Consider the following 15,472-nt stretch of genomic DNA (forward strand, 5'->3'; position numbering starts at 1 on the left):
ACCCAACCACGTAAAAATTTTTGTGTCTATTTTATTTTTATTTCTGCTTTTACTTTTATTTCTTTATAAATTTATTTATGGTATCATAGCAATCGGTTTACGCAGGTGATTGATCCAATGGTCTTGTGAACTTTATTTTGTTTAGTTTGTTTTTCTTGTTTTTTCTTAAAATAAAAAAATAAAAACTGGCCGTTGAAATGGTGGAATGGCGCTGGACTGAGTCGGAGAGACGGTGGCAGCGGGGTTGTGATGGTGGACAGTTCGCCTTGCCGGACAGGATGGCGCAGAAGACGATGGCTACGGCGCGTAGGGGCAATGCGGAGGTTGGGCGGTGTTGAGGTTCGCGGTGTGGATCTGACCCTGAAGGTTTTCGTGGCGACGATGGTTTTAGGATTGAACCATCAATGAAGGGATAAACTCGTAGCACAACTCAAGTACTGTGATGAATGATGATCACCATTGGAGCATCCTCGTGTTATCTGAATGATGAATATAACTGGGGTGAGAAGGATCGATTGTGCCTTCCATCACTTTTGTGGCTGCTCCTTCTGGCATCTGGTATTAAAACAAGGAAATAGATTGAATCTCAATAGATTTGAATCACCATTGCTGGGCGGTGGAAGGTGCCGGGACTGGGCTGGTAATGGGTGACGTGAAGGTCACCGGATCGAGGCGGAGAATGGCAACCAACATCTGTGATGAGTTTTTTTTTTTTTTTTTTTTTTTTTTTTTTTTTTTTAAAGAAAAACAAACTAAACAAAATAAAGTTCACATGACCATTTGGATCGATCACTGGCGTAAACCGATTGCTCTGATACCATGAAAAAATTTATAGAGAAATAAAAATAAAATATACACAAAGATTTTTACGTGGTTCGGTCAACAACCTACATCCACAGATAAAGCTCATAAGGCTACATTAAGCTCTTATTGAATTGTTTTGTTTACAAAATGCTCTATTTATAGAGCTTACACATAAATGCAATCTTAATCAAATCCTCTAATTTAGGGTGATGAAATTATAATCAAATTCCTAAATTAGGCTAATATAATTTTTATCAAATCTTTAACTTTATGGTCATTCAAATATACTCTAACACAAGGTAAGGATACGAGGATCATGGAGACATGGAAGGAAGGCATGCCCATTTGATGATCGATCTATCGATCTCTTGCAGTGTTGCTCTTCCTTTGGGAGGTTCAGTATATGAAACATTAATCCTGTTTCCTCGCTCCTTCTTATATTATATAACTGTTTCTTAAGTTCATATAAATAGAAAACAGTGAATTCTTTTAATGCATATATATATATATATATATATATATATATATATACACACCCCACATAATGACCAAGCTTTTCTCAAAAAAAAAAAAAAAAAAAAAAACATAATGACCAAGCTCATGGAAAATGCATTGGGGAGTATTTTCCCCATTATTTTTGGTTCATGACATAACAAATTTTTAAGAAGCCCTTGATACTGACACTGTCGATGGGGATGCTTCAGACATTGAGCTGACTCCGGCTCCTTTATGGCATGTTTGGCTCTGTTGTTCTTTGACGGAAAAACGCTGGCTTTTGAGGTCATGATAGAGTAACAGTATCACTATTAAGCATGAGATTTATTGATGCTATTGTGGGTCTGTTGGCTGGATTTTCCTGAATACATAGTAAGCCGATATGGATACAGCGGATCATGACTTCATTTGTTGAGTATGAATCTCTCAAACTCGGATCCAACAACTTCAAGGATGTTCCATTGCTCCAATGTTTCCAAGCCTGCATCGGTTGGTCAATATTCTTTTAGTGTCACCCTTTCTGTATGCATGTTTCACTTGGAGGTGATGTTACAAAAGAAAAAGAAGATATATAAATTATGCTTTAACCTGCCAAACTATTACCAGATTGTATTTATACTTTCAAACTATGACCTACAAATTACCAAAGTATTATGAACAATTATTTGTGTTAGATTTGATGTTAGTTTGGATGGGAAACATTACACGCGACTAGCATGTACACCTGAGTTGTTTTCGTGCGACTACTTTAGACTTTAGTACTCTTGGTTTGAATTATAAAGATGATTAAAATGGGGGTCCTGGCCAATTAATTTAGCGGCTAGTTTTTAGTAAATAAAATAGTAGTAGCGCCACGTGGATATTGTAAACATTATAAATAACCCACGGGGCATTACAAGAATGGTGTGTTTCTATAAAAAAAATAATAGAAAATTATTCATCCAAAAATGGGTTAATTTAGGCACGTGCTAGTCACATAAAACCTTTTCTATCCAAACTAACAACCAAATTTGTCACATAAGGTAGCTCATAATATTTTGGTAGTTTGTAAGTCCAATTTGTAGCAAGTCGTATTTGGAGGTGCAACTACAAATGGGGTTTAGTTTGAGGGGATAAAATGTCATACCCAAAAAAAAATAAAAAAAAAAATATCATAATATGTTTTTCATACTCACATATATCAATAGGTCCGCAGCGGTGTCTAATTGATGGAAAGAAGAGTTGTTGTGTCCACTTAAAATCTCTAATATTAGGACACCAAAACTGTATATATCGGACTTCACAGAAAACTGTCCATGCATTGCATATTCTGGAGACATATAACCACTGCAAAGCACCATTATCAATACAGCAATGTCATTGAACAATTATAAAACCTTGGAATTAATTAAATCAATCAATGACAAGATGTTAATTTCTTCAGGTAAGAATGATATATATTTGAATTTCCTTCATTTCCTAGGGTCATATTTTTAGTATGAAAAAATTAATAATATCATTAATCCTTAATAACATTTTTCTTAGATTAGTTATTGATGTATATATATTATATAATCTAGTACATACTTACTATGTCCCAACAATTGTACTAGTATTTCCTTCAGTTTGATCAACTTCAAAAATTCTTGCCACACCAAAATCTGAAATTTTTGGATTCATATCCTCATCTAGTAATATGTTGCTAGCTTTAAGATCACGATGTATAACTCTAAGCTAAGAATCTTCATGAAGATAAAGGATTCCTCTAGCAATTCCTTCAATAATCTTGTGTCGTTTTGACCAATCTAATAGTCTTTGCTTTTCAATGTCTACACATTCATCAAAATTCAATATCTAGTTAGAATAAATGAATTATAATTAGATGGTTGAAGAGATGACAAAAGTTGACTAAAATTTGAGCCGCAAACAGGATCCATGCATTAATTTTGTATGACAAACAATGAAATGGACATATATATGGTTAGAAAGGACAAACCAAATAGAAAATAGTCGAGGCTTTTGTTGGGCACAAATTCATAGACAAGTATTTTTTCCTCTCCTTCGAAGCAAAATCCCAATAGTCTTACAAGGTTTCGATGTTGAAGCCTTGCTGCCAAAATAACCTCGTTCTTAAATTCGTCTGAGTTTGGACCTTGTCTAGACTTCATCGAGAGCCTTTTCACGGCTATTTCTTGTCCATTGGGTAAGATACCCTAGGAAGGTATTTCATCCCATAGTTAGAACAATTTGTATATAAATTTGAAACTTCTAAATTTTGAGTTCTTCAAATTTTGCATGCATTAAATCCAACAGAAAAATGATAGGCTTACAAAAAAATTTTACAAAAAAATTTTTACAACATGATGTGACGCAATATGATTGGGTTTCTTAAAAGTTGAATTTATTTCAGTTTCAATCATGTTGTAAAAGTTTTTTTGTAAAAAATTTCTTTGTAAGCCTATCATTCCTCGATTCAATATGCTTATATGAGTACTATTCTCTTCAAAAACAAGGTTCACGAGCCACCTCCATGGTCGAAACCACTCTCATAGGCAGTGGGGGTAGCTCGTTAACCCCGTTTAGGCAAGGCGTGGTTTTGGCCACCCCCTTCGACCTGTTTAGGGAGTGGTTCGGCGACCCCAAAAAGCAAAATGAAAATTATTCCCATTGACCTTGGGGGTGGCTTGGCCACTCCTGTTTGGCCAGGGGTGAAACCACCTCTTTTGATCTATTTAGGGGTGATCGAATCACCCCAAGGCCTTTGTAGGCGATTTGGCCACCCCAAAAGTAAAATTGTAGTGCCCAAAACCACCTCCATAGGCCTTAAGGGTGACCGAGGGTGATTTTGTGCAACAACAAATATTGATGTTACATTAAAAAACAAAAAACAAAAAACAAAAATACAGTAAACAATAAATACTAATTTTATACCTTGTAAACCTCCCCAAATCCACCTCCACCAAGCTTTTTGTCATATGAGAATTTGTGTGTGGCAGTTTCTATAGTAGCCAAATCAAATTTCAAGGATTCTATGGTTGTAATTGCTCTGGCTGCGCACACAAATGGTGTAAACATTGATTGAAATCTTCGATCGCACATGTAGAAGCATATCAACAATATTTATATTTTTTTGTGTACTGTGGGTGCTTGGATTACACCAAAGTTATGGTTTACAGTTACTTACAAGACATAACTCATAAGGATTATACCACAAGAACTGTTAGCAAACATGAGAAAACTACGAATAATGCTAAAAATCATTTTTTATCTCACAAATATTTTATAATGTTGATGTGACAATTTTAATTAACCCTTATATTAGTCATTGATAAAAAAAATAAAATAAAATAAATAAATAATAATAATACATAAAAAATTCAAAGATTGGTTGGAATTGCCACATCATGAGCATTATGAGATAAAAATGTAACATATAACATTTACTCAAAAACTAAAATTTACTGTAAAATCCCCAAACTTTCTTCTCATACTCTAATGTTTGTACTCGGTTTTTTTGTTGGGATATCCCACCCCCTCCTTTTGTATATATGTTTCTTTGTTTTATTAATGAAATCAAACTTGACACCCCCCCCAAAAAAAAAAAAAAAAAAAAAAACTCTAAACTTTCTTCTCATATTTTATTCATGAATTGATTGATAATTAAGATAAAAAGGGTCATATTTGAGATTAAGATAGTTGTGAGATTAAGAGATTCAGAGAAATTGAGATTAGAAAAATATTTGTGACAATTGAGATTAAGAGAGAGAGAGAGAGAGAGAGAAGCAGCACTGTTTAGGCTGTTTAGCCCAAGTGGAATCTAATTAATGAGCTGTCGTTGATGGAGTATATATTGTAATTATTGGTTTTAATTAATATTGTGGTATTTGATTTTATGGACTATTGTTATTCAAGCATTTGGTTAATTTGATATTATGTGATGGTTTTATGGATATTGGTTTTATTTGGACAACAAGATAAATGTTTTCTTGGATATTTTTGTTGTGTTACGTTATTTTTAATTATAGACATGTTGATGAATATCATAGTCACAGTCGTTACCATGCCTGTTTAGGGTTTGGCATTATATAAAATTGAATCAAATATTTCTTTACCACTTTCATCCGGTAGAGCATTGTACTTCTTTCTTGCTCTCCATATTAGCGAGTAGTAGATCATAGCGCATAACACCAGAGAGACAGCAATTGCAGCAACGATGGCGATGGCGATCATTTTTATTGAAGCACTTTTCCCTGCAGAAACCACCAAAAAAGAAAAAATCGTGAACATGCTAAGCATACAATAGTTCAAAACTATGTTTCAAAGATATATCTTAGATAGTGTTGACTAATATATTGAATGCATGACATGGCAAAAGATTAATGCAAGTCTAGTTTTTTATAATACTTTTAATGGCGGAGCCAAAAATTTACAATCGTAGCGGCTAAATTAAAAATATAATAAGCACAATTTAAAATCGAAAATAAATATTTTTCACTTGTAACCCTTAGGTCCCACAACTAGAATCTTAGAATGATGTTCTTTAGCTGCAACTCTTTGAGATTTGAAGTTTCGTCATAAAATTTTAACGGTGTATTTCTATTTAGAATGTCAACTTCTTTTCTTTTGAGTAAATAATTTTTAATTTTAATGTTGTGATTCATGAACCTAAATTTTTGAAGTTAAATTATAATTACATAAGAGATAACCAAATTGATAAACAATCATAGACTAGAAACAAACACACACATATATATATACCAAAAAAAATATTATTTTTGCCTTATTTACTCAATAGATAAAAGAAAATGGTTATCAATAATTCAATAAAAAGCTTTAGAGTGATTAAAAACAAAAAAGACACTGATTTTCAAAAGAGCAAGCAAGCCTCTCTTTCAATTTTTTTTTAAAAAAAATGACAAATATATAGGAGCTATTTTCAAAATTTTTCTTTAAATAAAAAAAAAAATAAATTAAAGCTTGTGGGGGCCTCAGCCCCCACAGGCCACAACGTGGCTCCACCACTGAATGCTTTATTGTACCTTTTATCGTGAAAAGAAATAATTGGTGTCAATATATTTTATTTATATTTTTTTTTATATTATCTTATAAATCAATCATTAAATTTGTCAACTTATGTAAATTTTACATATGTCAATTATAAACCCTACAAATCTATTGATTGATTTATTGAATTTATAAGAAAATATTAAAAAAATGAAACAAATTATTGACATGAATTATTTGTGACCAGTAAGCTTTGACTTTACCTTTTGGTCTGGTGACATGTCCTGGAGCTGGAGGAGTAAGAAGCATTGGTGTTGGTGTTGGTGACGGCGGTGACGGTGTGAGGACGGATTGTATCTGGTAAAACGGGTATGTTTCGTACCTAAGATTACAACTTGGAAACAGAACTCTACCCCCCTGCTTTCCATCACAACACATCGGTAGGTTTGCCATGGCTCCCCGAAGACACATATTGCAATCAGAGCCGGATATGTCAGGGCTGCACTGGACAAGGCTGTAGAGCGTTTGGAATTCCGTAAAACTCACTTCTTTAGCAGCAAACTTTTTAGCACCGGAAGGAGCATTTGCTGCAATTAGCACCAAGTCATTCAACGTGGCTTCCACCAGCTTCCGGAAGCGGTCTTGCTCTGTAATATTCCTCACGTTCCACAGAAATTTGCTGGGCTCTTCCTGCATGGTGGAAAAGAATGACCGGTTCGAGTAGCGTAGCATGCATTCGTCGTACCATATCACGGCCACTTTTCCTGTAGGGCAGTACTGCTGAACTATCTCTGTGGTTGCAGTTGCCACGCAGTCTTGGCAGGCATCGGTGGTGAGGTCGCCACGGCAGAGGAAGAGGCCGTAAAGTGTGGCGGCGGTGGGGGTTTTGTTGATAATGGCTCAAATTGTCAATAAGTGTGAAGATAATTGCTGGAAAATATCAATATTCAAGTTAGTGGGCTCAAGTCATATTTATCTATAAGAGGATAAGGTTAGTTTTAAAAGGAGTCAAAGAACAACTGGAATTTGATTTTTGGAGAAAACGTGTGTGGATAAACATGTGGGTTGCAATGCTTATCTTCATCATGAAAAGACTTTGTATTCATGATGGTTTCGTTTTCCCAGTAGCAATTGGATTAAAATTGTTCTCCTATTTTTGTGATTAGCCATTATAAAAGGACATGTAGTCCTTGGCTAAGTGGGGATCCGAAAATTCAAATTGGTGAGAGCACTTTGTGACATTTACAAAGTGTAGAGAGTTTTTCTTTACTTGGTATTTGAGAAGGACAGTTGAGTGGGGTGTACAAGGGGTTAAGGGCTTGGGTTTGGGATATTAAACTTGAGCGGTTCAGGCTTGTACCATTGTACTCAATATTTCTCAATAGTAAAGAAGGAGACCGGATCACGCCCCGTGGACGTAGGCATATTGCCGAACCACGTAAACTATTTGTGTACATGTGTGATTGGTGTGTGTTCTCGTGTGTTTTCCTTCCAAACTTGTCTTTCGCATAAAGGGCTGGTGGGAAATTGGTAACCAATTAATTATCAATTTTCCCAACAATTGGTATCAGAGCTTGGTTGCGGATTTCTACTCGTTAAGAAGAAATGCAGTCCTTGAAGTTTGGGATTGAAAGGTTCGACGGGAGAATGAACTTTGGCTTGTGGCAAATACAAGTCAAGGACATCCTAATCCAATCTGGGCTACACAAAACGTTGAAAGGTATACCCACGTCTAGTTCCAGTGATGGTGCCGGAAAATCAGGCACTAGCGACGTGGATTGGGAAGATTTGGATCTGAGGGCTGCGAGTTCTATTCGGTTGTGTCTGGCTAAGAACGTCCTTGCTAACGTGCAAGGGACGTCAACGGCAAAGGAGCTTTGGGAGAAGCTTGAGGAGATGTATCAGACGAAGGGAATCTCTAACCGGGTGTACCTGAAGGAGCAGTTTCATACACTGCGAATGGCTGAGGGTGCGACTATTTCAGACCATTTGAGTGTTCTCAATGGAATCGTCTCTGAACTCGAAGCTCTAGGAGTTAAAATGGACGATGAAGATAAGGCCTTGAGGCTTATCTTGTCTCTTCCGTCTTCCTATGAACATATGAAGCCAATTTTGATTCATGGGAAGGAGAAGATTTTCTTCTCAGAAGTTACCAGCAAACTTTTGTCAGAGGAAAGAAGGCTGAGTGGTGGACAGAATTCTACGCCTGAGAACTCGGCGTTGGTAGTTGCAAACTGGAAGAAAAAGAACCCTATGAAGGGAAATCTTGTATGCTGGGGTTGCGGGAAATCTGGACACCTTAAAAGAAATTGTCCAAAAAGAGGAGCGGATTCGGCAGATTGCTCCAAAAACGCTAATATTGTTTCTTTCGTTACAGAGAGAGATGATGATGTTCTTTGATAAGGGCATGTACATCCTCTGGCATGACCGCTAAAAATGTCAGGATAATGGATGTGTTTTATTAGCGGGTCCACATTTGCATACGAGACATTGGTTTGGTTTTTTTGATGTCAGGTATGTGGTGGAAAAGGGTGTCGATGGCTGATGAACTTCCGGGGGAACCAAACATGGAAGTTGCACCATATTTTTCAGCAGGATTTTTTCGACATGTGCCAAAAATGAAAATTCTTGGAATGGTTTAATTCTAAGTGCATGTGCTCTTTATGGTGGAGCATGATAATTCTTGTGGAATTATTACTGTTGGTGTAGACAGTGTTTTGCAAGACATCCTAGGGCGTGGGGATGGGCATCGGTCAAGATGCGGACTTGAGGTCTCAAGTGGAGGTTGCCAAATTTTCGCCAAGGTGGAGATTGTTGATAATGGCTCAAATTGTCAATAAGTGTGAAGATAATTGCTGGAAAATATCAATATTCAAGTTAGTTGGCTCAAGTCATATTTATCTATAAGAGGATAAGGTTAGTTTTAAAAGGAGTCAAAGAACAACTGGAATTTGATTTTTGGAGAAAACGTGTGTGGATAAACATGTGGGTTGCAATGCTTATCTTCATCATGAAAAGACTTTGTATTCATGATGGTTTCGTTTTCCCAGTAGCAATTGGATTAAAATTGTTCTCCTATTTTTGTGATTAGCCATTATAAAAGGACATGTAGTCCTTGGTTAAGTGGGGATCCGAAAATTCAAATTGGTGAGAGCACTTTGTGACATTTACAAAGTGTAGAGAGTTTTTCTTTACTTGGTATTTGAGAAGGACAGTTGAGTGGGGTGTACAAGGGGTTAAGGGCTTGGGTTTGGGATATTAAACTTGAGCGGTTCAGGCTTGTACCATTGTACTCAATATTTCTCAATAGTAAAGAAGGAGACCGGATCACGCCCCGTGGACGTAGGCATATTGCCGAACCACGTAAACTATTTGTGTACATGTGTGATTGGTGTGTGTTCTCGTGTGTTTTCCTTCCAAACTTGTCTTTCGCATAAAGGGCTGGTGGGAAATTGGTAACCAATTAATTATCAATTTTCCCAACAGGTTTGGCCGGCAGTGGCGTTGTAGAAACCACTTTCACGCGTGGCATTGGAGGAAAGGGAAGAGAGCAGGTGGTTGAGGTTAAACTGGTAGGTGCTGTTGGGGGTGAAAGTGGATTCATTTGAGCAGAAATGGTAGCGGTAATTTGGGACTTGTGCACTGGTGAGGCTAAGGAAGCTAAGCGAGGAAAGAATTACTAGGATCATGGAGACATTGAAAGAAGGCATGCCCTTTTTTTCTTTTTCTCTTTCATCAATGGTATATTGGAAGAGCATCAGTTTATAAACTTTTATAATTTTCCTATTGTTCTTGGAAAAAGTCTGTCATTAACGAGATCAAAGGAACCCGGACCAGATTAGAAAAAAAATAAAATAAATTAGAAAAGGAACCCGGACCAGGGCAAACATCTTCATTATTTCTTCTATGCCCCTGCCAAAGAATATGTCGGCAGGATTCCCGTCATAGCTGTAGAAAATAAGGCAAGGGAAAAGTCATTGATCTGAAGCGTACAGAATTGGAAAAGCAAAGCGTGTGGAATTTTTTTTATTTTTTTATTTTCTTTTTTTTAGGGGGGAGGGGGGAGGAGAGCGTGTCAAATGCGGTTAGAAAAGGCGAGAAGTAAAGATAAACCAAAGTCTTTCATCCCTAACACAAAAAGATTCACCTAATATGTTGAATGGCTTGGTAAACATGTACGTACGTAGTTTGGTCTAAGTTGTTTTTTTTTCTTGTTGTTTTGTTTTTTTAATGCCAAACTAAATTGTGCCACTCCGCCACAGATCCTGGAACCCAAATGTCCTCCTAGCGGAGGAAAAACTAGTAGAAGGATCCCCATCCATTGCAATTGATAATATCTCTCGTGGGATTGCTTAAAGTACTCAGGAATAGCGATCTTGATCTCCCTCCATTCCATAGATTGAGCAGCTTTCCTATGAGAGCGATCGAGGTTAAAAACAGTACAACACCATCAATAATAGGCCTCGCCATGGCATGCCTTCGTAAGCCCTGATCATGAACCAAATTTGTCAACTAAAGGGACGAAAAAGGTGTCAATTATCAAACCACTAAGAAATGGAGGAGATATGTATCTAAATTTCTCGTGTGGGATAGACCTCAAATTTAGAATCTTCCTCCAAATTGAAGAGCACCACTGGAGACTTTTTGAGTTGCCAAAGATTCTTGGTCCTCTGACGTGAATGTGTTGGCTTTCATCAAGTGAAATCACTACTGTCGTAGGTCCATCCCTAGTTCCTTTCTTACTTGCTTTTCGCACCCGAAATTGTGTACTCTCTCAACCTACTAAAAGTCATTATTTTTGGCCCAACTTTAGCCGTCTTGGCAAACTGAACGAATTTAGGAAGTGTTTTGGTTTCGATGACCAAATTAAATACTTTTGTCCCGTGCATGGTTGAGGCAGTTCATACGTTCACATGATAAACTTCTAAAGATTACATTTTTCCTCTAATTCACTTGATTAAGATTACAATACCAAAAATAAAAAAATAAAAATGTTTTTATTTATTGCGAGGTGAAGAGAATACAAAATAGTAAGTGTAAAGAATAATTTAGATTTAGATACAATCAAATATGATTATAGGAAATTACAATCAATTACAGTAAACATTAAAATCAATCTCATAGTATATATTCTAACACTAAAAGTAGTAGGTGGCTTTTAAACTTTACAAAACAATATTCGTCTTCTAGTGAAGCGTTTCCCACACACATTACCGAGGGTATACTTGAGTAATAGATGCTTTATCAACTGACCAGTGTAGTGATTTGCTTCCAGATTGATTTGAGCCTGGCTCCCTTAATTGCATGTTTTGCTCTGCACCACTACTGAAGAAATATGCCGGTTGCTGAGGTGACAGCAGAGGAACTGAGTAACTGTTTAGCATGAGAACTATGGATGCTGTGGTTGGCCTATCAACTGGATCATTCTGTACACATAGTAAGCCAATATGGAGACATCTAATGACTTCACTTCTCGAGTAGGAGTTTCCCAATGTTGGATCCATCAAATCCAAAGGCGTTCCATCCCCCCAAAGTTTCCAAGCCTACATCAATTGGTTAAGTAATATTACAAAAATCAATTATCTTAATTCCCTCCACACGAATGTGATGATGTTTGTAGCAACATCGAAAACAAAATTAGAATGGTTGGTTCATACTACTCACATAGCTCAAAAGGTGTCTAGTAGTACCATCTGATTGATTGAAAGAACTAATCTTCTTTCCACTTATAATCTCAAGAATTAGGACACCAAAACTATATATATCTGACTTTATAGAAAATTGTCCATGCATGGCATACTCTGGAGAAATGTAACCACTACAAACCAAAATCATTGATACATTAATGTTAGCTACAAAACATGCATGCTCACTTGTGTTACATAAACAATGCAATGCTAAAATTACTTACAATGTGCCAGCAATCCTACGAGTGCTTCCTCGAGTTTGATCAACTCCAAAAATCTTTGCCATGCCAAAGTCTGAAACTTTTGGATTCATATCCTCATCTAACAAAACATTACTAGCTTTAAGATCACGATGTATAATTCTAAGCCGAGAATCTTGGTGAAGATAAAGAATCCCTCGAGCAATCCCTTCAATAATTTTGTAACGTGTTGACCAATCCAGTTGTCTTTGTCTTTCAATGTCTATATATATTCACCAAGATTCAACATTCAATTAGGATGATATATCAAATTAATTATAGAAAAAAAAAAATAAAGATATCTCTTCAACTCTTGTAATTAAGCTGCACAATGCTCAATGAATCTGTTAATATATAGTTAAACGAATTGTAAAATGAGCCCTTCTTGAAATAATTAATTTGATCTGCTTTAAAATGAAAACTCAGACCTGATTTCATATGCCATACAAGAAAATTAGACATGTGCCTATAAGAGACAAACCATATAGAAAGTAGTCGAGACTTTTGTTTTGCACAAATTCATAGACAAGTATCTTTTCTTCTCGTTCCAAGCAAAATCCCAACAGCCTTACAAGATTTCTGTGTTGAAGTTTAGCAACTACTACAACCTCATTTTTAAATTCTCCTGCTCCTTGTCCAGAACTTTTTGATAACCTCTTTACAGCTATTTCTTGTCCATTAAAAAGTATTCCCTGCAATGTACATTAAGAAGTTGTTTGAACAAATTACTATTTACAATTCTTATAGTCCCAACAACAAAAGCTTAAGCATTGTCAAATTTTGCATTACTAGAAATACTACCCTACCAAAAAGTAAACAAATAACGAAAATCATTAGGGTATGTCTGTTAATGTATTTTGGGTGTTTTTTTTTTATTATTATTAATTTGAAAATGTATTATGATGTGATATAAATATGAAACAATTTTGTGTTTTGAGGAGTGTTCTTTATTTATGAATTGTTTGTCAATGTCTTTGACTTGAAAATAGTATTTACCTTGTAAACTGCACCAAATCCACCCTCACCTAGCTTGTTATCATTTGAGAAGTTGTTGGTGGCAGCTTCAATTGTAGCAAAATCAAATTGCAATGACTCTACAGTTCTTGTAATATCATTAGCAGCTGCAAAAGAAAACAAGAAATGTAAGTAACAACAAGTGTAACATTAGCAAATATATATATATAGGAATGCATAAAATGATATAATTTATTATTTACCATCACCTTCCTGTATGGCATTGTACTTCCTTCTTGCTCTCCTGGTAAGGAAGCAGCCCATAACGAATAGCATCGAACACACAAAAATTGCAGCAATAATGGCAACAATTGCAACCAATGAGATTTGACCTTTTCCTGCATAAATAATATTATTCCCATTTCATTGAATTAGAGGTGTTTTTTTAAATAACAATAACAATAATTTTTTATTGACTAGTAGTCGTGACAAAACCTTATGCTATTGTGCAATCACATATGTTACGATCTTAGGTGTTTCATATTCTTAATATATATATATACATATATAAAGCTCTTAAATACCCTACATCAAGCAAGCCAATTTTCATAAGTGAGTTCTAACTAAGTTTTGTTACATTTAGTATTAGAGCCGAGATTTTGGCTCAAGATTAAATTATTAAATTTACCATTTTTTATCTTTTTAATTTTTAACATAATATTAGAGCCTCTTATAGAGTTCCCCAATAAGTTATTTGTTACGCATAAGCATATCACATGAAATTATTCATCACTTTTAAAATCCTATGAAGTTACTTATCTCAACCCGAAATTGCTAATGCCAATTTAACAATTCTAAACCATGTGAATTGTAAATTGCAGGAATATGGTATTTTGGATGGAGACCGGAGAGAGAGAAACTTACCATGCCTAGGAAGTGGAGGAGCAAGTTCTGGATTTGGCGTTGGCGCCGATGTGTTTACCATCAAGTAAAACGGGTACACATCATACCTAAGAATGCAACTCGGAAACAGAACTATGACCCATTTCTTTCCACTACAGCAACCCGGCAAATATGTCATTGCTATCTCAAGACATCTATTGCAATCGTAACCCGACAGGTCCGGCGTGCACTGCACGAGGGTGTACAGCGTTTGTGACGCCGTGAATTTCGCTTCTTTAGTCCCAAACTTCTTGGCTCCAGACACAACATTTGAAACGCCGATTGCCAAATCATTCATTGTCGCCCTCACTAGCTCGTCAAACCGATTCACCTCCGAAACACTCTGTGAGCTCGAAAGGTAAGAGGTAGGGTCGGGGACCATGGTGGAGAAGATATACCGGTTAGAGTAGTGTAACATGCACTCATCGTACCAAGCCACAACCACTTTCTCGTCGGGGCAGCGGACGACTATCTCTTCGATTGCCCCAGCAACACAGTCTCGACACGCTCCGGCAAGGAGGTCGCCACGGCACAGGAAGAGGCCGTAGGCCATGTCGATGGAGTTTCCGGCGGAGGCGTTGTAGAATTCCAAGTTGCTGGTGGCGTTGGAGGAAAGGTAAGCGAAGAGGTGATTGAGGTTGGATCGATAGGTGCTGTTGGCGGTGGATGTAGTTGTGTTGGGGCAGAAATGGTCGAAGTAAGTTAGAGCAGCTTCAGTTCCGATTTGGCTATGGTAGGTGATCAGCATGGAGAAGAACACAAGGGTTATGCAGAGGTTGAAGCCCATGATCCTCACCACCAACCACTTGCTCTCGGCGACTCTAGGATTGATTTTGTAATAATATTTAACTCAGATATATACGAGCAGCATGTGCATGCCCATGGTGGCGGCAATTTAAGGGCTCATTGACGTGACGCTAGCAAAGTCAAACCACCGAATTCGTAACGCAGATCTCAGTCAAAGTTGGGAAAATACTTCGGAAAAAAATAAATAAATAACGCAAATTTGTGCCCCAAAGCATCGTCCATCCGAGTAGACTGGGCCAGTGGCCTTTGAAAGATATACTGTTATTATTTAATTAAAATGACGTGGCAATAAAAATTATTTTTTTAACTATTTTTAATAATTACTAAACTCTTGCCCGAACTTGGTCAATGTGTGGAAAATAAGTAATTAGTTTAGGACTGTCCATGATAAAATGAATGGGCAAGGCTTAGGTGCGGTCCAACTAAACTACCGCAATCTACAGTAGTTTAGTTGGACTGCTGAGATCTATTGAGGGGTATTAGAAAATTATTTTCTTAAAAGTAATAATATAAAATTCGTTAAATATTAAAATATTCAATAATTAGAAAAAGAAAAATCCA

At 36.5% G+C, this 15,472-nt stretch overlaps 1 protein-coding gene and 1 pseudogene across 1 annotated transcript; both read right to left on the bottom strand.

Annotated features, from left to right (window-relative positions):
• Positions 1–1,531: 1,531 nt before the first annotated feature.
• Positions 1,532–9,996, bottom strand: LOC132170048 (cysteine-rich receptor-like protein kinase 25; annotated as a pseudogene).
• A 1,496-nt stretch (positions 9,997–11,492) lies between these two features.
• On the bottom strand, positions 11,493–14,900 carry LOC132170049 (cysteine-rich receptor-like protein kinase 10). Its single transcript, XM_088518549.1, has 7 exons — positions 14,087–14,900; positions 13,426–13,560; positions 13,205–13,329; positions 12,690–12,900; positions 12,194–12,431; positions 11,947–12,100; positions 11,493–11,825 (listed from the first exon to the last, which is right to left on the bottom strand). The coding sequence occupies exons 1-7, from the start codon at positions 14,889–14,891 to the stop codon at positions 11,493–11,495; spliced, it is 2,001 nt and encodes a 666-aa protein (XP_088374675.1). The 5' UTR covers positions 14,892–14,900.
• Between the last annotated feature and the right edge of the window lie 572 nt (positions 14,901–15,472).

This window comes from Corylus avellana, chromosome 1, assembly GCF_965113065.1.
Source record: "Corylus avellana chromosome 1, dhCorAvel1.hap1.2, whole genome shotgun sequence".
Lineage (NCBI taxonomy): Eukaryota > Viridiplantae > Streptophyta > Magnoliopsida > Fagales > Betulaceae > Corylus > Corylus avellana.